This window comes from Macadamia integrifolia, unplaced genomic scaffold (assembly GCF_013358625.1).
Source record: "Macadamia integrifolia cultivar HAES 741 unplaced genomic scaffold, SCU_Mint_v3 scaffold451, whole genome shotgun sequence".
Taxonomy (NCBI): Eukaryota; Viridiplantae; Streptophyta; class Magnoliopsida; order Proteales; family Proteaceae; genus Macadamia; species Macadamia integrifolia.
In genome coordinates this window covers 158763-181198 of record NW_024870453.1, presented here as the reverse complement: position 1 = coordinate 181198, position 22436 = coordinate 158763, and the positions used below count along the sequence as shown (strand labels likewise).

The following is a 22436-nucleotide window of genomic DNA, read 5'->3' as shown; positions in this document are numbered from 1 at the left end:
GAGTTTAAAAATGGTTGCAAATATCACTGTCCCATGATTAGGTGAGGGATCTAGGTGACACGTAGATGGTGAGTACCACTCAAAGAATAGGGCATATGGTTAGCATAATTCATCGTTCCTCATGGGGTTTCTGGTCGATGCCATTAAGGACGACCAAGCTTGGTCGGGGGTGCCATCGTCAATAACTGTAGAATAGTTCATGCTTGAGCTATTAAGTACCAACCATAGATGCTATTGGTCAGTCCTATAATGGTATATCATTGGTCATCCCCCTATTTTATGGAAACGTATGTGATATCTCATATATTATGTGAGGTTGGCAAAGTCCATGCCAAAATATTCAAAAGCCCTAAAGTGAGAGAGAAGACTTGAAGTTATTAATGCCAAATAATTTCCCTACAAATTTACCAAACACTAGAAGTGTGCATGTAGTGTATTGTATTGCACATGGAGAGGGAGAGGGAGAGAGAGAGAGAGAGAGAATGGTGGCTAGGGGTTCTGAAAGACGTGTTCGGACCGATAAAGGAGATTGGGACTCCAGATTCCTTGATTCCTACAAAGGCTTTCATGATATCAGGACTTCGAGACTTCTTTGATCCCTTATGGGAAGTGGATCGGGACTCATCTTCAACAAGAGGTGCTTCTTTCAATGGTGGAAGTGGTAGACCTGCAGGTGGCTCTAGATTGTAGAACTAGAAGCATATCTATTGGATATTTTGGTTGTCCTTGTAGAGGTGGAGGTTGCAATACTAAGAATCAAAGAGATTCAGAGAGACACCATCTAGGTTGAACCCAAAAGGTTCCATCATTTTAAATATATGTTTTGGATAAAAAAATCGTTGTCGATGTGTGTTTGGGTGTTCAAATATGTGCGTTAATGTCATATAAGACATATAGAACCTAATGTATTAAGGTGGATTCTATGGAGCTAAAGCAAGCATATTGAGTTGATGAAGGTCGTCCGTGAGTTGCTACAGTGGTTTGTGTCCATGAAAGACAAGGAGCATCAAAGAAAATCAAGATGAAGAAGTGTCTTTCGTGAAGATCAAGATTATTTGAGCTTAAAAGTTTTATTTATTATAATTTTGATGTAAGTATCTCTATAAGATTTGAAAGCCTATAAAAGATAGAGACCTAAGTGAAAACTCAAGGAAATAGGAGTTTTGACTTAGAAAACATTGAATGATCATGCTATTCATGGTCTTTCATGAGAATTTGCGCTCATCCATGCTTAAATGATAAATTCTATGTAAAACTTGATGGACTCATGAACGGTCGTCTATGGGAACTTTGTCGAACTAGAAACAATTTTTTGAGTCATTTGTTTCGCTGTCAATTTTTTGAGTGCTTTGTTTTGTGGTCTTCTATGGTGGCATGCAGTCTTCCATGACAGAGGCATTTAATGATCTAAACTTAGCAAGTTTGAATTATTTAATGATCTTTGAATGCAAGACCTGGACTCTAATCAATTATGAAGAACTCTACGCATCTCAAATGATGTTTAAGAGATATAACGGTTAGTTCCCATTATTGGTTTTTGGACTTAAGAATTTAAATATCCTTAATAATCGAGCTTGACTCAAATAGCTAGATTACGACTAGTTCATTATCTATAAAATGGATTGAGTCATTCAATTAAGATAATGGTACACTAGGTAGTATTTTCTCACAAGATAAGAGTTGAATAAATGTTGATTTGAGGGCAAAGGAAAGATCTTATGAAGATTTAATGAGCATAAATGGTGCAGTTCTAGACTTGAAGGAAGAGATCACTTGTTATAAAAAGGAGTGTGTTTGGAGTGAGCTCACTATTTTAAGTGGATTACAAAGAAGAAAATCCATAGTCGTGATGATCTGGGTGTTCAATCCGATGGATTGTGATTTAATTTAAGGAAATCTTTGGCCAAGAGTGGTCTAAGTGCCAACTCAAAGGATTGTGGTTGGTTGCCAATTTGAAGGACCGATATTGGTGTTTGTAAAAGCTTGATTCCTACCATTTAGGAAGAGAGATCCTACAGTAGAAAAAAAAATCCTTCAGGTCCAGTGGACTTGGGTAGTAGACGTGGGATTGAGGATTTAAAATTGATTGTGCCTTTCAGTGACTCTTTTCTTCTCTTTTTTACATAGTTCTTTCTTATTCATTCAATCCCTTCTACTTTCTCTAATATTTTGCATTGAAATGTTCACATTAATTTGTAGATAGTTAATTACGAATATATTTTTGCATTTGAGTCCTTACTCTTGTTATCCGAACTTAACAGTTTGTATTTAACGAGTGGCTCAATGGTTAACTAATTATGGAGTTCTCTGGGCATCTTAAGTGGTGTTAAAAAAATTTCAACGACTAGTTTTTCTTGGAACATAGAAAGTCCTTGATTAATGGTGGATTATTAAACACTTCTCATTAATGCTCTTGAGTTAAAATTCAGAGGTCATATTGAATGAGGTTGACTCTAATGGCTAGTTGGGTTCTTATAAAAGATCTTGAGTTACAGGCTACAAGGATTTAAATCTACCATACAAGATAATAACTTCTCACAAGATAAGAGCTTCATAACATATCATATTAAAGATAGGGCAAGGAGGACGATTTGTGAATATGGAACTAAGCTTAAATGGATGTAGTTTCAGACTTGAAGAAAGAAGTCATTTGTTGTAATGGTGGTGGGCTTGCATGTTCACAACTATATGTGGAGTACACAAGGAAATCCTTAGTTGCTGGCTTGGTACTCAATCCGAAAAGTCTGCGATTGAGAGATAAAATCTTTAGTTGCTCGCATGAGTACACAACTCGAAGGACTATAGTTACTTGAGGAAATCCTTGGTCGTGGAGGTTTAGCTGCCAACCCAAAGGACCGTGGTTGGTTGTTGTAAGGATTGATTCCTTCTTTTTAGAAAGGGTTCCCATAGTGGAAAGGAGATCCTTAGCCAATGAGACGGGTGGTGGATGTAGGATGGAAGATTTGAACCACTCTAAAATCGATTGTATGATTGTATCTTTGAATGAACCTCACATCCCTTATTGTGTACTTTTCTTTACTTCTCTTCAGTCCGTCTACTTGCTTTACTTCATTGTGTTTAAATGCTTACCTTTGTTTGCAATTAGTCCATTGCAAAAAATTTCATATTTTAATAGCTAACCTTTGATTGCAAGTGATTGTTATAAAGAACCATACAAGAATATTTGAAAGACGTCCTAAACATACATCTAGGAGAGGTGTAGTTCATATGGTATGAAGTACATGAGTTTGATCTTGGAGGAGTTTGATCCTCTATGTGTTGTTTTTGAGGGTTTGATGTTGACCATGGAGTGTTGGTCACTTAAAGCTGTGAGTTTGTTTTAAAGTCATGGGAGAAAGCTCACACTCAATTTACCCCCTCTTGGGAGCTGCCACTTGATCCAACAATTGTACCCGATTTTTTTTTGGTAGGAGTCTTTCCAAGCTGTTAAAAGGAAGAGAAGATTAAAGCTTTGCAAGGGCCACGTGGGGTTACAGTCCTAGGCATATCATTTTTGCCAACAACATTTTATTTTTATTAATGCATCCATAAGGTAAATTAGGGTAACCTAAATGTCATTTTATCTAAATATTTAGAGTATTAAGGTCAGAGAATCAATCTTGAGAAAATTTATTTTGGGGGGAAATTCTTCCATTCAGAAAACGTAGAATTTTTTGAGACTCTTGGCATTCCCATTTGCAAGTTACCTGGGTGTAGAAATTTTCAAATTTTTAAAGGGAGTTAAAGATAGATCGCTTGTTCCTTGTGGTGGATAAGGTGGAAGACAATGTCTATTTGGACGGGTAAATTATAACCTTGGCAAGAAGTGGTGGAATTGGTTCGCTCAGTAATTTCAAGGATGCCATTTATAGCTTCTCAGTGTATTAGTGGTTGTATTCACCTATTAAAGTGTTAGAGCAATGGATGTGGAAATTTCAACCGTACTGTTGATGTGGACAATCCCAAAGCGACCATAGTTAAGTGGGATATGCCATGTGAGCCAAAAATCGAGGGTGGCCTTGAGATTCAAAAGCTCCATGACATCACTAAGGCCCTTTTATGTAAATTGGTGTGGCAAATTAAACATTAAGACATTGCCATGAGTAAATTTTTTTAATCTAGATTCATCAACAATGGGGGGATTATAAAAAAGAGTTACAATGCCTCTTCCATATGGCCAGGTGTCAATGAGATGCCGGAATTTGTATCTCAATAGGAGCGGTGGATAGTGGGGACTAGTAGGACCATAAATTTCTAGAAGGATAGGTGGTTGATAACGCGCTATATTGAGGGCATGTCAAAACTTGATGCTAGTTCCTTCTCCAATGTTTCTCAATATATTGTTGATTTCAAGTGAAACTTTATGGAGGTGCATTCCATATTCTTGAAAAACAGTTTTATTGGAGTAAATAATATTAATATTCCTCAATATCCAGAAAATCACTTATTTCTTTGGGTAAGCTAATCCTATTATTGATTTTTTTGCTAAGGATATGGTAAATCAAGCGATGCCTCACGACATCAATGAGGATCTGGTAATGCTATCTTAAGGCCGATATTTCTTTTTCAAAGATAGTGGTTGGGGGCCCCTACTAATGGCTATGCCAAAGGTGGGGGCTTTTTTTCGATGGTGCGTTTGTAATCTAATGGGTATGCCTAGACGTTAATTATTATACCTATTTGTTTTCCATTCTTTAATATAGTAGAGAGAGAGAGAGCCATAGTTGGGAAAGTACTCTTGAGATTTAACATTCTAAATGGGAAGGGGGAAGGTCAAATGACTAAGAAAGTGGGAAAAGGAATAAGTATAACTGACTGGACAACCCTCAATTAGTTAAAGGAATTAGAATGATGTTGTTTGTTTTTATTTTTTTAATAAAGGACATGTTTTCTCTACTGTATAAAGGAGCTTTTGGAATTAAAAAAAAAAAAAATGAAAAAGGCTTCACATACTATGATAAATTAAAGGAACCCCTTCCCTTAATAAAATAGTATAGATATTCTATGTTTCAATAAATAATTTGTGTTTTTATTTATTCTTATAAAAGTTTCTATAGTTTTCATGACAATTTTTTTTCATCTATGTTTGTTTCTAAAAAATAAATAAATAAAAAGAGAGTGTTATCATCTTTTCTTGATGAAGATAGGAGTCTTTTAGTATCAGATTTATGGTTAACAAGAGGCTTAACAATAGAAGCACTTGCAACAAGGTTCAATTTAGTTGTTTTATTTCTTTCTACTCCTTCACTGAGCATGGAAACCTTGACTCAAACGCTGCCACCACATTAAATTACCCCAGAGGCTACAGTAAGTATAGTTCAATTGTTTTGTTTTATTTTTTTTAGTTGAAACCAGTGTTATCAATTCGGCCAAATAATTCACGAATTATTCGGCCGAATCGAATTTTTCCGAATTTTATCAAAAATTCTGATCGAATCTGAATTTAAAATAAAATTCGGTAAAATTCATGATTTTTTCAAAAGTATATATAAAACGCGAATAATTCGGACCGAATCCGAATTAAACCGAATTATTCGGTCCAATTAAACAGTATTTGAAAAAAAAAAACCAAAACAAAAAAACAAAAAAAAAACCCAATAAGCTTTTTTGACCGCTTTTTTGACCGAATCCTTAAATTAATCAACCGAATTATTTTGAATAATTCTCCACCCGAATAATTCTCGAATCCGAATTTGCTAACTATGGTTGAAACTAGAGAATTATGAGAAACTATCAAATTTTTCTCTTGCAGTTTTTAAAGAAGCTTTATAACATGATTTGATTGTTTTAGTGGCTAAGAATTTAGATACAAAATACGCTGCATAAAGTTTTTTAGCTTTTCTGTACAACTTTACTTGTTTACTTGTTTAGCCTTAATTGACTTTTGTTGCATTATTGATTGTGGCATGTAAATTTTTTAAATTAATATTTGATTTATGGCGGTTGTCAGAACTCATTTGGACAATTTTGGGCTTTCAAGTGGCTTATCTGCAGTTGTCTACGTCACGACTTCCATCAATGTCTAGTGTGATAGGTTTTACCTTACAGTAGACTTAGTACTGGGGAATCTGAATAGTACACTTGTAAAATCCAAATAGTCATCTTGCATAATCTTTGTTGTAGTTTGGAGCATTGAAGTATAATATGCATCTCAAGAATGTAGTTATTGTATTCAATTTATGAATTTGTATTGGTTATATGAATTGGGTTGGCATGAGTCACTTAACTTGATGGACTATCCAATTGGTAACTAATATATAGATACAATCAGGTTAGTGGCAGTATTGCCTAAAAAACGTGGTTAATAAATATAAAGAAGAAAATTGTATTGATCATATGAGATGGATTAAAGTAAGTCACTAAACTTGGTGTATGACTTAATCTAGTATTGTTTTATGGATAAAATCAGGTTAAGTGTGGTTAGATGCAGTGTCATTCCATTAGGATTTTCCCTCCTAAATTTATTGATCACATCAATGATTTGACAAGGTTTCTTGTAGAAAGGTTACTACATGTCAACATTTGGCAGTTTTTTCATGAGTGACATAAATTCTAATTTTGTTTCTATGGTTAAATTATTTGGAAATTCGTGTATGGATCTGGTATTTTGAAAGTTCATTCTTTTATTTTTTTTATTTAGATATATAATTCTACTGCAATACATGATTCGATGTTCTTACGATATGAAGTGCTTTGTTTTCCCTTTTTATTGCTCCAATTTGTTAGTTGTAAATTATTTATTGGTTTATTTCATCTTATATCACTATGTTTCTATTTTCTCTATTGATGTTTTTATTTAAACATGGACTATAAATCATACATAACTACAATTTCTTCAGTTCTTGAATTTTATATGAAAGTTTTACTAATTCTTTTACTCTTTATATATTTTCAAACATTTTCTTTTTATCTATTCATTTATAGGTTCAACTACATCTAAGGGTGATATTGAGACTCCAATATTCATTGAAGTCTTTATGGAACACATAAGCTGGAAATGATTGTTATTTGATGTTGGAGCTTCCACAATATTTTTGCAAATGGGCTTACATCAATTCAAATGTGGCAAAGCTAATAAGACTTTTATTGGAGCTGCATGAATTGAGCCACCAATTTACAAACAGAAGAAAAGAAAATCTACAAACATGGATGTGTTTCAAGAATCAAAGAATGATATGAAAATCCAGATATCCTTTTTGCAGTCTTCCGCAATTATTTTTATGCATGGGTTTTCTTCTTCTTCACATCTAATTTTGCTATTGATTTTATCCATTTCTTGGGCTTGCAAGAGACGCATGATGCCTTCTGCTCAAAATTCAAAACCAATATCGAAGAATACATACTTTTACTATTTGTTAGCCTTTACATCTTGCTTGGGTTTGTGTTTTTGTGATATTCTCCTATGCGTATTAAACTCCCTCTCTAGGGATAAACATGGCTGGTCTCATCTAAAGCTTGTTTCCCAATTGGATTTTGTATTCAGAACACTCACTTGGTTTATGATATCTGCTTACTTGCACACCCAGTTTTCCCATTCAGATGAGAACAAGTTCCCTATTCTACTAAGGAATTGGTGCACCTTCTACTTCCTAATGTCTTGTTCCTATCTTGTCATACATCTTTGTTTGTATTGGAAACATTCATCGTTACCATTCCTGCTATGGGTCTCTGATGTTGTATCAATTATTGCTAGTTTGTTATTTTGTTATGCGGTGTTATTTGGGAAGGGACAAGAATATGAATTTCATCTGTTGGAGTCTCTTTTGAAAATTAATTCTAGACAAAGCAGTGGTGATGATGGACAAGGATCAAGTGTCAGTGGAGAAAGTGTAACTCCTTATGCAAATGCCAATATTTTTAGTATTTTTACCTTCTCTTGGATGGGACCTTTGCTTACACTTGGATACAGAAAAACATTAGACCTTGAAGATGTTCCTCAGCTTTCCAATTATCATAGTGCCAATGTGGTCTTCGCTCATTTTAGAAACAAACTTGAATCTAATGGTAATGGCAGTGGTAAAGTTAGCATACTCGAGCTGGTGAAGGCATTGATCCTCTTAACATGGAAAGAAATTCTATGGACAGCTTTACTATCCTTTGTATGCACAATGACTTCTTATGTTGGACCATATCTTATTAAGACCTTTGTTCAATATCTCAACAGCCCTCACCAACTAACATATAAAGGTTATGCACTAGTTTTTATTTTCTTTCTTTCAAAGTTCATAAGGTGCATATCAGAAAGACACTTGTTCTTTCAATTGCGAAATATGGCAATTAGGGTCCGTTCTGCCTTGTTCTCAATAATCTATAGGAAGTGTCTCAAGCTTTCAAGCCAATCAAAGCAGGGCCACACTAGTGGGGAGAACATTAATTTAATGAGTGTTGATGTTGAAAGGATTGGGTTTTTTAGTTGGACATTGCATGATATATGGAGGGTGCCTCTTCAGATTATTCTAGCATTGTGGATCTTGTATAAGAGTCTTGGGCTTGCTTCACTTGTAGCTTGTGTTGCCACAATGATTTTGATGTTATTGAATATTCCATTAGGAAAACTACAAGAAAAATTTCAAAAGAAATTGATGGATTCAAAAGATCAAAGGATGAAAGTGACATCTGAGGCTCTAAGGAATATGAGGATTCTCAAGCTCCGAGGTTGGAATATGAAGTTCTTAGCTAAGATAATTGAGCTCAGAAGCTTTGAAACAAGATGGTTAAAAAAGTTACTTTATACTACATCAGCTATTTATTCCTTTATCTACTCTTCCGCTCCTCTGTTTGTATCCATGGCTACCTTTGGGTTTTGTATGCTAATTGGAATTCCATTAGGGTCGGGGAATATTTTGTCTGCACTTGCAACATTTGAGATATTGCAATTACCCATTTATAATCTCCCAAACACAATCTCAATGGTAGTTCAAACTAAAATTTCTCTTGACAGAATAACCTCATACCTTTGTCTTGATGATCTTCATTTGAATATGATACAGAACCTTCCAAGAGATGGTGACAAGGTTGCAATTGAAATATTCCATGGGAATTTTTCTTGGGACCTTTCTTCTCGCAGCCACACATTAAAAGATCTTAATATTCGAGTGTATCATGGTATGAGAGTGGCTATTTGTGGTTCTATTGGATCAGGTAAGTCAAGCCTACTTTCATGCTTATTGGATGAAGTGCCAAAGGTATCTGGAATTATGAAGTTGAATGGGACGAAGGCTTACGTTGCACAATCACCTTGGATACAAAGTGGTAAGATAGTAGACAATATATTGTTTGGTAAAGAAATGGATATGGAAAGGTATGAGATGATCCTTGAAGCATGTTCACTAAACACAGACCTAGAACTATGTCCATTTGGGGATCAGACTATCATAGGGGAGAGGGGAATTAACCTGAGTGGTGGGCAAAAGCAAAGAATTCAGATTGCACGTGCTTTATACCATGATGCTGATATTTATCTGCTTGATGATCCTTTTAGTGCTGTGGATGCTCATACAGGAACTCATCTATTTAAGGTAGTTGTTCTTTGTCCTATACTTCCAATGTTTTCCTTGATGAAATTGTTTTAAAGCTATAATCTTGATACTTACATCACAATTTTGTTCACGAAAAATTGAGTCTGATTTAAGAAGATTGAAATCATGGTTGTCTAAATAAACAAACATATAGACACACTTTATTAAGCAGTACACATTGTGGAATAAAACCTATGGTTTGATGTTATTTATCATTATGATATTATAGCTATTTGTGTCTTTTAAGTAACTAAAAATTCTTTTTAAGTGCCTAAATGTGTACATCTGAACTTATGTGACAGGAGTGCTTGCTAGGAATTTTGAGTTCAAAAACAGTAATTTATGTTACCCACCAAGTAGAGTTTTTATCTTCTGCTGATCTTATCTTGGTGAGAGTGGTGCCATATTTTTTTTTTCGTTATCAAGTCTCTCAACTTTATTTGAGAATGATTATTTACCTTCTCTTATTTGACAGGTTATGAGAGATGGGAAGATTGTTCAAGAAGGAAAATATAAAGAAATTTTTAGTTCAGGAACTGACTTTATGGAATTAGTGGGTGCACATAAAAAGGCTTTGGCAGACCTTAATTCTGTCAAGAGTAAGGCTGCTTTAGATAATTTAATTAATGGTGAGGAAGACGATAATAAGTTATCCAATGAGGAGTCTATTCAAGATGATGAGGAAAAGAAAACCAAAAACTACAAAACAGAAAAATTGGATGGGTCAGAAGGGCAGCTTGTCCAGGAAGAAAAGAGAGAAAAGGATGGAGTTAGTTTTTCAGTCTACTGGAATTACGTCACTGCAACATATAGGGGGGCTTTTGTACCATTGATAATATTGGCACAAATTCTTGTTAAGGTTCTCCAAATAGTTAGTAGTTACTGGATGGTATTGGTTACTCCCGTTGCAGAGGATGTGAGACCTCATGATAGCCAATCCACTATCATCTTTGTTTATGTTGCTTTGATCCTTGGAAGTTCTCTTTTTGTACTTATAAGGTCCATGCTCATTGTAACTGCTGGATACAAGACATCCACTTTGCTCTTTAACAAAATGCATTGGTGTATTTTCCGTGCTCCCTTGTCATTTTTCGATTCTACTCCAAGTGGAAGGATCCTAAATCGGGTTAGTAAATATGCTTATTTACTTTTGGGATCTAAATTATCTTGTTTGACTACTATAAAAGTTGATATGATTTTAAATAAAATCTATTATGTATACAGGTATCCATAGATCAAAGTGCAGTTGATACTTCTATTCCAATCCAAATTGAAGAACTTGTTATCTCGATCATAGGATTCCTGGGAACTGTTGCAGTAATGTCACAAGTTGCATGGAAAATGTTAATAATTTTTATTCCGATGATTGTGACATGCATCTGGTATCAGGTAATTTATTGCCACTTCCATTTTTCATAAATTAAAAGTTCAAATCAATTTCAACCATATTTTCCCCATGATTAATATGCCATAATAAACGGTGATTTTATGCTTTTTATTTTTTAAACCAGTAAGTTTTGAATATTTTTTCACACCAAAATTGATTTTGTGTTGGATTCGTAAACTGTTGGGGATTGAAAGTGGTGGTTGAAACCTTAAAAGTTTCTTACATTTATACAGAATATGTGTAAGATGTCTATTTCCTCAATTACACATTTTCATGTGATCGAATTAATGCAAAGCTTTAGTCTTTTGCTTACAAAAAAATGTATAAGAAGAAAAGCCCAAACAAGGCCGATGTTGGCAAAGTGTAAAGTCCACCTAGATCAACATGGCTACAATTTTAGTATGCATAAAATATTTTAGATACGCATAGATAAAAGTACAATCTCGCCTATTAGATTGTTGACAGCTATATCGATTAGAGCTCATACTAACATTAAGTTAACAATTAATAAAGGGAGAAGTTTTTTATGGTATTGCAATCCACCATGATTGCTTTCCAATTCTTTCCTAGTGGTAGAGTGGATTCAGCTAACATATTTTGGATGGGTAGATCCCAAAGTCTTTTACTCACATGTCAAGTTTCAGCCCAACAAAGTCGGCCTTGTGTTGGAGACATGGGTACAAGGAACCATTGAGGGGATCCATGGACATATATGGGAGGTTATAGTATCATATGGGGTCTAAATGATTGAATTTGGGTATGGAATTTAGCGTAGTCTATTAAGACTGTCTCATAGGTATCCAATAGTTAGATTTACCATTTGAGCCTTCTATGTGGTGGAATTAGGTGTCTCAACCAATGACCCCTTAGCTAGTCTATCGAACTGAAAACTTTTGTAAATAATAAATTAATAAATAATTTCATTTTCGCACAAGATAAATAAAAATCCCATTAGTAATTGTGAAAATAAGTAGTAGATAATTTTAGAATGATAAATTGGTAAAATTTCTAAATTAGTAAATGATAAATTCACATATTGCTTAACATCTAAATATTGAGAATTACAGGAAAATATCCATTGCAACGCTTGACTAAGAGCCTTATCTTAGTCAAGTAGTGAAGGACACAAAAATCCCTAATTTTCCTATGGAGGGTAAGCATTCTTGATCCTTAACTCCTTTAGGAAATTTTAGCACTATGTCGGCTTAGGAAAAATTAGAAAAAGGCTCCAACGGTGTCGTGGTTCTTGGTGATTTTGTGTAAGGGGCTGCCTCCAAGATACTCTATTGTTGGATGGCGCCTTGCTCGTGGAAGACTCTGTCCCTAGATGAGATGGTTAGAAGAAAGGGGATCCATATGGTCTCCAGATGTATATTGTGTGGGAAAGAAGAAGAAAGCCTTACCCATATGTTCATGCAATGGCCCTTCGCATTTGGTATATGGAGAAAAATTTTGGAATGCTTTAGTGTGACCTAGCAAAACCTTCAGTCTATGATTGAATTTTTTAAGTGGTGGAAGAGAAAAGTAAGAATGATTAAAAAGCAGCATTGGATGATAGGTTTTGTTATGATCTCTGCAAAAATCTGGTGGGAGAGGAACAAGAGATGGTCGAAGGGAAGAGTCAGGAATGCTCGCTACATCTTTGAGACCATTTGTCAGGAGATGAGATTGTGTGATGTTAGCACAAAGGGGATGCTAGATTAGTGAATGATGTTGTTTACTGTAGGAAGCTGGGTCTAAAGATAGAAAATATGGCCTTCAAACCTTCACTAGAGGTTCACTGGTACTGTTGCTGTCAAAAATCCGTATAAGCTGATCCTGCACAAGCACAAAAGGCAGAGGCCCGAAGCTTTGTCCGGGGTTAGTCCTCTGACGCTCAAGCTAGAGATCGGCCGCACAGTTTTTTTACAGGAGTAATGGTGTGGGTTTTGATGCTTACCTTTTTCCTCCTCTCCAGCCCTCTCTTATAGACCTTAGGGTTTAGGGTTTCTCTTTTCCTTGGAGGAGTCCTCCTCGGGTCCGTCTCCTTTTCTTTTCGAGTCCTACTCGGATACGTCCTATCCCCTTCGTGGGGAATATTCTCTTTATGCGGTTGACGAAGTCAGAGTCTTTGCAGCCTCTATCAGGTGGGCGACACGTGTCCTTGCCCTATGGGGCAATCAATTTGGCCGTATCAGGAGCGCCCTTACTCTCACCGGGAGGCTTTTCCTGTGGGAGTAACCAAGTTTTTCATCATCATTTTTTTTTTGTTCATGCGTCCCTTCAGCCTTATTCCTTCAGCTTCAACCTTAGTCTTGCTTGAGACCGAGACCTTCGGTCAAGTCAGCTCGGCCTGAGCTCCCAACCGAGGTAGGGACCTTTGGTCAGGTCCGCTCGGCCTTAGCCTGAGCTCCAAATCGAGGTTGTGACCTTCGATCAGGTCCCCTCGGCCTTGGCCAGAGCTCCCAACCAAGGTTAAGACCTTCAGTCAGATCAGCTCGGCCTCGGCCCGAGCTCCCAACCGAGGTATGGACCTTCGGTCAGGTCCGTTTGGCCTTGGCCTAAGCTCCCAACCGAGGTTGTGACCTTCGGTTAGGTCCGCATGGCCTTGGCCTAAGCTCCCAACCGAGGTATGGACCTTCGGTCAGATCCGCTCGGTCTTGGCCTGAGCTCCCAACCGAGGTTAAGACCTTTGGTCAGGTCAGCTCTGCCTTGGCCTGAGCTCCCGACCGAGGTAGGGACCTTCGGTCAGGTCCACTCAGCCTTAGCCTGAGCTCCCAACCGAGGTTGTGATCTTTGGTCAGGTCCGCTCGACCTTGGCCTAAGCCCCCAACCGAGGTGAGGACCTTCGATCAGGTTCGCTCGGCCTTGGCCTGAGCTCCCAACCGAGGTTAAGACCTTCGGTCAGGTTAGATCGCCTCATCCTGAGCTCCCAACCTAGGTAGGGACCTTCGGTCAGGTCCGCTTGGCCTTGGCCTGAGCTCCCAACCGAGGTATGGACCTTCGGTCAGGTCCTTGCCTCCCCAGGCCCTAGCTTGTCTGCCCGAGACTCCTCCCTCGTGGCAGACTTTAGAAGCCCGAGGGCTGGGAATGTTAGGGCCGAGGTTGGCTTCATCCCTTGGTGGTCGGTTAAAGAAGACGACACCCTATCCATCGGCAGTGTAGCTCGTGAGCTGGTACTAAAGGGCAACCTCCCCCGAGATGCCACCGAAGCACAACTACAAGGGACGGCGGCCATAATAACTAGCGCCTGCATCTTCATGGTAGGGGTAAGCTTCGGTCTTCTAAACCTTGATTTATGATCATTGCAACATACTGACCATCGGTATCTTATGCAGGCCCAAAACCAAGTGGGTCAGTTGGCGATCTGGGCCGAAGCCATGGCCCGAGACCTCGAGGCTTCCGAACTTGAGAAGTCAGTCCTGGAGAATGAGCGTTCGGTTCTCCTTGAGAAGGTGGAGCACTTGGAAGCAGACCTTCTTTGTACTCGCCAGGAATGCGATCAGAAGCTTACGGAGCTGAAGGCGCAGATAACAACAAGAGTTCAGGAGGCTGAGACCCGAGGGGCCGAGATGTATAGGGCCTCTGAGGGCTTTCTAGAGGAGGTCAAATGCGCCATCGCCCTTGGGTTCACAATGGGTGCTACTAAGGTCCGAGACTAGGTCCTCGAGCACTACCCAGAGGTCTCTTTCGAGGACAGCGGGCTCATCTTCGAAGAAGAGTGTGTTGAGGCAACCCCAACAGCCACCGAGGTTGCCAACGCCGATGGTGAAGGCTGTAGCGAGGAAGGTGAGGTTCAGCTGCAACGTGAGGTGCCTCTGACTCCTGGTCACAATGGTTCTGATGGGGAGATCCTCCACCATGCCGATGACGAGGCCGTGAATCTGACAGACACCCCCTGAAGCCACCCTGCACCCTACCTCAGCCTTCGGGCTTTCTTTTTTTGTTATGTGAGCCTTCGGGCTATCCTCTCTTTTTTCTTTTTGTGATGTGAGCCTTCGGGCCTTTTTGTGTAATCTCGGCCTTCGGGCCTTTTTTTAATGAATGAATATTTCCCTTTCTTCAGATACCTTTTCCTTTTTCTTTTTTCATTTTCTCTGATAAAGGATATTTAGCCCATAGGTAGGTGCAAGAAGGCCGAACCCTTCGGCGGCCCTAGGATTAATAGGCCTCTACTCTAGTACAAGGCTTGGTTCTGCTCCATCGGCTTATCCAAGAGGTTTTCCACATCCGAGGGCCATGGACTTGAGGGATCACAAACAAGTAGGATTCGATCGGTGCCCCCGATCGAGGTAAGGACCCTCGATCAGGTTTGCTTGGCCTTGGCCGGAGCTCTCAACCGAGGCCATGATCTTCGGTCAGGTCAGCTCAGCCTTAGCCTGAGCTCCCAACCGAGATAGTGGTTGTGACCTTTGGTCAGGTCAGATCGACCTTAGCCAGAGCCCCCAACCAAGGCCATGACCTTTGGTCAGGTCAGCTCGGCCTTCTCCTGAGCTCCCAACCGAGGTAGTGGCCATGACCCTCGGTCAGGTCAGCTCGGCCTTAGCCTGAGCTCCCAACTGAGGTTGTGACCTTCGGTCAAGTCCGCTTGGCCTTAGCCAGAGCTCCCAATCGAGGTTAAGACCTTCGGTTAGGTCCGCTTGGCCTTGGCCAGAGCTCCCAATCGAGGTTAAGACCTTCGGTCAGGTCAGCTCAGCCTCGGCCTGAGCTCCCAACCGAGGTAGGGACCTTCGACAGTATCCCTTCGTCAAGCTCCCTTTGGCTCTGCCTTGATCAACAACCGTGGTGATGACCGATGTAAGGACCTTCGGCAAAGCTAAAGCCATCAAACAGGAGAATTCCTAGCAATCGTCGTAAACCAGCTTACATATTTTTCATATGTAAAATCATCCGGAGAGCTTAGGATGAGGAGTTACAACTAGAAAATGCTTAGGAGCAAAAAATTACAAAATGTGATTGCTCGCTACTTCACTACTGGTAGAATTTTCTCAAGTTCTTTGAGTTCCACGATCGGGGTACCTTCTCTCCCCCCATAGTCTCCAAGTGATAGGAACCCGGTCGTATTACCCTTAAGACTCTGTAAGGACCTTCCCAATTCGGAGCTAGCTTTCCTTGATGCCTCGGGTCTGATATTTCTACCCTTCTGAGGACGAGGTCACCCATTCTGTACTCATTCTTTCGGACTTTGGAGTTATAGTGCCTCGCAACCCTCTGCTGGTAGGCGGCAACCCTTTGTTGTGAGGTGCCCCTGACTTCGCTCAAGAGGTCTAAATTCGCTCGAAGTCCTTTATCGTTTTCTTCTTCATTTTAGTACTGAACCCGATGGGTTACGGCCCCTACCTCCACCGAAAGTACAACTTCGGTGCCGTAAGTTAAAACGAAGGGTGTTTCTCCGGTGGCCGATCTCTCATTTGTGTTGTAAGCCCAGAGGATATTGTACAACTCATCTGCCCATAACCTTTTGGCATCATCTAGTCTCTTCTTTATTCCTTGGAGCAGGGTACGATTGGTTACCTCTGTCAGCCCGTTGGTTGGTGGATACCCAATAGATGTTTTCCTATGGTCAAAGCCGAGGGCATCACAAAACGAGCCGAAAGTCAGGTTGGCGAACTGAGTTCCATTGTCCGTTACCACTACCCGAGGGATTCCAAATCGATAGACTACCACTCTCTGGAAGAAGTTCCTTACATTCTTTTCGGATATCGTCACCAGCGCTTCGGCCTCTGCCCATTTCGTGAAGTAGTCTACCGCCACCACTACAAACTTCCTTTATCTCGTGGCCAGGGGGAATGGGCCCAGGATGTCCATTCTCCACATGGTGAATGGTATCGGGCTTGATAGGGACGAGAGCTCAGTAGAGTGCTGCCTAGGGACGGTGGCGAACACCTGGCACTTGATGCACTTCCTGACTAACGATTTCGCATCCTTCCTCATTGTTGGCCAGAACAGGCCCTGCCTCAGCACTTTATGTGCCAAGGCCCAGGCTCCCAGGTGTTGGCCACATATCCCTTCATGCACTTCTCTAAGTGCATACTCGCCATTGGTGGGGTTCAGGCACTTGAGGTACAGCACGGTGAACCCTATTTTGTACAGCGTCTCATCCTTCAAAAGGAAGCGTGTTGACCTCATTCGTACTTTCCTTGCCTCGTCCTTATTCTCTGGGAGCTTTCCTTCCTTGAGGTATTCGGTTATGGCATCCATCCAGCTATGGTCGTGTTCACCTACAGGTAATACCTCTTGGGGTCTTTCGGTACTCGACTATGGTAGCACTTCAAAATACACCGATCATCCAAGGTCTGTGAAGTCAGAGGTGTGCCAACTGCGATAGTGCGTCTGCACTAGCATTCTCTTCTCGTGGCACCTGCCTTACCTCAAATTCCTTGAAGGCTGTTATTCTTTCTTGCACTGTCTTCAAGTACCCAGCCATCCTTTGTTCTTTGGCTTCGTAGTCTCCATTCACCTGTCGTACCATGAGCTGTGAATCACTATGCACCACCAGCTCCTGTACCATCAAAGCCCGTGCCAGATTAATTCTGGCTATTAACGCTTCGTACTCTACTTTGTTGTTGGAGGCATCGAAGTCGAACCATAGGGCGTACTCGATCTTGAAACCTCCAGGGCTAGCCAATATGATCCCTACGCCGCTTCCTGCGCTGTTGGAAGCACCATCCACGTATAATGCCCAAGCCTTTTCTTCTCGGTCCTCGAAAGATTCCTGGGGATCGTCGTCTCGGCTATGAAGTCTGCGAGGGCCTGTGCTTTTATTACGGTTCTTGGTTTGTACTGGATGTCGAATTCTCCTAACTCTATGGCCCAGTTTACCAGGTGACCAGACATATCCGGCCGTTGCAGTATCTTCTTCAGGGGTTGGTCTATGAGCACGCATACCGTATACGATTAAAAATAGGGCCTCAGCTTTCTTACCGTTGTTACTAGGGCGTATGCCACTTTCTCCGTCTTTCTATATCTTATTTCAGCATCTAACAGGGTTCGACTGACGTAGTATATCAGCTGTTGTTGCCTTCCTTCTTCTCTCGTCAGTACTGCACTTATAGCTACTGCTGATATAACAAGGTACAATTGTAAGGTATCCCCGGCGTTTGGCTTTGTCAGCAGTGGGGGTGCGGCCAGGTACTCCTTTAGTTGTTCAAAAGAATTTTTATATTCCTCCGTCCACTCGAACTTCTTGGATCCCTTCAAGGCTCTGAAGAAGGGGAGGCATCTATCAGTCGACCGAGATAAGAATCACCCTAGAGTGGCGACTCTTCCTATTAGCTCCTGGACTTGCTTCATATTCTGAGGTGACCTCATATCTCGAATGGCTTGTATTATCATCGGGTTGGCTTCAATTCCCCTCTCCGAGACAATGAAGCTGAGGAACTTTCCCAAGGCTGCTCCGAATGCACACTTTGTCGAATTCAGCTTTATGCCGTACTGCCTCAGCACCTGGAACCCCTTTTCTAAGTCTTGAATGTGTTGTTCCGCCTTCAGGCTTTTTACAAGCATATCGCCCACACATACCTCCATGGTTTTTCTGATCATCCCCTTGAAGATTTTATTCACTAACTTTTGATAGGTGGCCCTTGCATTTTTTAGCCCGAAAGGCATGACTTCATAGCAGTACAGTCCTCCCTCGGTCAAGAAGGATGTCTTCGGGACATCAACCTCTGACATCTTGATCTGATTGTACCCCGAGTATGCATCCATGAAGCTCAGCGCTCGTATCTTGCCGTGGCATCAATGAGGAGGTCTATTTTCGGCAGGGGGTATCTGTCCTTCGGGCAGGCCTTGTTCAGGTCGGTGAAGTCGATGCAGATCCTTCACTTTCCATTTGCCTTCGGGACCATCACCATGTTGGATATCCACTCCGAATATTGGATCTCGCGGATGAACTGGGCCTTCAGTAACTTCTCTACTTCTTTGTCTATTTTCTGCTACCTTTCGGGGGTGAAAGTCCTCTTCTTCTGTTGCACCGGCTTCTTTGTCGGGTTAACATTCAGATGATGTTCTATTACCTCTCGATCTATTCCGGGCATGTCTGAAGTCGACCAGACGAAGACGTCAGAGTTGTTTCGGAGGAATGAGACGAGTTTTTCTCGTTGTTTCCTGGGCATTGTAGCCCCAATCTAGAATTACCGAGCATTATCCCTCTCTTCGGCCTTAACTTGTACCAGATCCTCAGTTGGTTCCCCTCGTTGATAACTGGCATCATCATGCAGATCTTCTATCGGGAGTGCCTCGCCCGCCTTTTCTTTTCCCCGCAAGGTAGTGGCATAGCACCTCCGGGATGCCTCTTGATCGCCTCGACATTCCCCGACACCGTTCTTGGTTGGGAATTTCATCTTGAGATGGGGTGTGGAGACGACAGCCTTTAGTAGGTTCAAACCAACCCTCCCTAGTATGGCGTTGTTTGCCGAGGTAATGCCTACTACCAAGAAGTTGATCATGACTATTACTTGGCGATCTCTGGTGCCGGCTCTTACTGGTAACTCAATCGATCCTTCCACTTTTACTGGGAGGCTGGAGAATCCCTGCAACGGGTGTTCAACTTTCTTCAACTTTCCCTCGTCCAGGCCCATCTTCTGGAAAGCCTCAAGGAACAGGACATTAGCTGAACTGCCATTATCCACTAAGATCCTCTTCACTCTGCAATCCGCTATGGTCATGGTGACTACCAGGGTATCGTCGTGCGGAGTGTGCACCCCTTCCAGATCATCGTCTGAGAAGGAAATAACCATCCCCGTCCTTGCCTTCTTGTTCGACCATTCAGCCACATATACGCTTCTCGCATAGGCTTTTGCTTTCCTAGCCAAGATTGAACTTTCTCCAGTGGCTAGGCCTCCACAGATTGTCGGTATAACCCTAGTTGGGCTCTTATTCTCATCCTAGAGGCGATGGTCAGCTTCCTCGGGTGTCCGGTCTCTTTGCCATTTCTGATTACCTCTGCGGGATGGCCCCCTTCTTTCATAGCAGCCTCTGCCATCTCTCCGACTATTGTCCCTACGGTCATTACCGTCTTGGGCGTCCTCCTTTTTGTGGTCTATGAATCGGCCTAGATATCCTCTTTGGATCATTCCTTCTATTTCCCCCTTGAGGTGCCAACAATCTTCGGTGTCGTGGTCGTGGTCCCTGTGGAAGTGGCAATATTTATCCATATTATGTCTCTTGGGGTGCCATCCCATCTTCCCTGGCCACTTCATGGCTCTGGCATTCGGGGAGTCCTTTATCTGCATTAGTACATATGTTCGTCTCCGGTTCAGGGGCACGTATTTCTCAAACTTCCTTGGTGGACTGGGTGCCCAACCACACTCAGACTTTCATCTTTTGCCTTCTTCAGAGGGTTTGTCGTCGCCCCTTGAGATCCTTTTCCTTCCCATCTTCCTTTCAGCTTCTTCATCGGCTTGAAGGGTTTCTTCCATGTGGATGTACTTATGGCACCGAGCTCTCAACTCGGCCAAGTTTCTCGGTGTATGCTTCGCCAAAGACCTTTTCAACTCCTTATCCTTGACGCCTTCCAACAGGGCTGTGAACTCTTCTTTCTGGTCCAGACCTTTGATCGTGATCTTTTCTTGTTGGAAGCGCTTCATGTAGTTCTGTAGTGATTCTCCTTCATGTTGCTTGATGTTGGTCAAGTTCAACGTAGTCTTCTGAAGGGGTTGGCTATTAGAGAATCCCTTCATGAAGAAGTAACTTAGATCGCTGAAGCTGTGGATCGACTTCATCGATAGACGGTTGTACCATAGCCTTGCCGCTCCTCTGAACGTCAATGGTAGGGTACGACACATGATGTTTTTCGAGACTCGATGGAACTGCATAGCGACCTTGAAGCCTTCCAGATGATCGACGGGGTCCCCAGACCCGTCATAAGTGTCACACTTTGGTAGGAGAAATCCGATCGGGAGTGGGTCCCTTATGACCTCATCAGTTAGAGCCATGTAAATAGTGAGGTCTGGCTCACGAGCTCCAATCTAAATTTCTGCCACCTTCTTGATCTCATCTTTCAGGTCCAGGATCATCTGCTTTAACCCTGAGTCCTCGTGTCTCTATTTGTCTCCTTGGTGTGGTTCCCCATGTCGGTCTCCGGCGGCACGCCGCATCCTTCCCCTGTGGGCAGGACTTTCCCTTATTGCTCGGTTTCAAAAATTATGACCAGACCTTATCGATCCTGTACTGGTCCGATCCTCGTCTCGAGCTCTCTCGGGCTGGATATGGGGGCCTCGCGATGCTCCGCCAGTCTTCTGAGAGACAGCTTTAGAGACCTCCTTCATTGCCTCGGCCATTCGGTCATATTTTTCCTGGAGGGCTTCGAACTGCTCCCTTATCACATATTCCTGCGCTCCAGGAGGGGGCAGAGGATTACTATCTCCACGCACCGAATATCCGGCCGAACGCTGGTACCTCACGGAACCTTCCCGATCATTGTTTTCCCTTTCTCATCCAATTTCCGTCGAGGGAGGGAGCGCTCCTGAAGGTTCCTCCTTCCCAATGTTCATGTTCGATGTTGCTCTTGTCTTCTTACGATTGTAGGTTCTCCCCACCATTACTGTCGTTTCCCACGGATGGTGCCAATCTGTTGCTGTCGAAAATCCATATGAGCTGATCCTGCACAAGCACAGAAGGCAGAGGCCCGAAGCTTTGTCCAGGGTTAGTCCTCCGACGCTCAAGTTAGAGATCAGCGCACAGTTTTTTTACAGGAGTAATGGTGTGGGTTTTGATGCTTACCTTTTTCCTCCTCTTCGGCCCTCTCTTATAGCCCTAAGGGTTTAGGGCTTCTCTTTTCCTTGTAGGAGTCTTCCTCGGGTCCGCCTCCTTTCCTTTTCGAGTCCTACTCGGATACGTCCTATCCCCTTCGTGGGGAGTATTCTCTTTACGCGATTGACGGAGTTGAAGTCCTTACAGCCTCTATCGGGTGGGCGACACGTGTCCTTGCCCTATGGGGCAATCAATTTGGTCGTATCAGGTACAAACTGCAACATAATTGAACAAAAGATCAATGTGGATGGAAGTTCAATGGGTAACCCAGGCAGGGCGGGAGCAGGTGTGTTTTAAGGAATAGCACTAGTCAGGTCTGCTCTTCTTTCAACTTATTTTTGGGTTGGGTGTTAAACTGATTTTTGAATCAAAGTTCGAGGCTATTGTGGAAGGCATTATAGGTGCTAAGGATCTTAATGCTATTGGTTTATGGATTGAATTGGATTCTTCTATGGTGGTTATATCCATTTGGAAGAATCATATTCCTCGATTTGTTCTTTAAAAATGGGTTTTTGTTATGCCATTTCTTGAGTCCATTCCATGGAAATCTCTCATTGCCTTAGGGAAGCAAATCCCATTGTGGACTAACATGCAAAGAAAGCAGAAAAGTTAGGGGACTCGTATGATGGTGCGATTTCCAAATCACATGTTAGAAGAGCTGGTGAGAGATGCATTGGATTAGCCGAGATTTAGATTCCGTTAGTATTTTTCTTGTTCTCTCTGTTGATGGCCAAGCCGAAGGTGGAGAGTGAATGTTTATCCTAGGGATTTTTCGGATTATGTTGTGTTTTTTTTTTTTT

The 22436-nt window shown here is 41.5% G+C and overlaps 1 protein-coding gene across 1 annotated transcript in view; it reads left to right on the top strand.

The window, feature by feature from the left end:
* Nucleotides 1-7865: 7865 nt before the first annotated feature.
* LOC122068679 (ABC transporter C family member 3-like) overlaps nt 7866-22436 on the top strand; it is a 24610-nt gene continuing 10039 nt past the window's right edge. Inside the window, exons 1-4 of the mRNA XM_042632558.1 lie at nt 7866-9518; nt 9821-9907; nt 9994-10644; nt 10743-10907. Of these exons, the coding sequence (XP_042488492.1) occupies nt 7881-9518; nt 9821-9907; nt 9994-10644; nt 10743-10907 (2541 nt within the window). The 5' untranslated portion in view covers nt 7866-7880. The remainder of the gene's footprint in view (nt 9519-9820; nt 9908-9993; nt 10645-10742; nt 10908-22436) is intronic.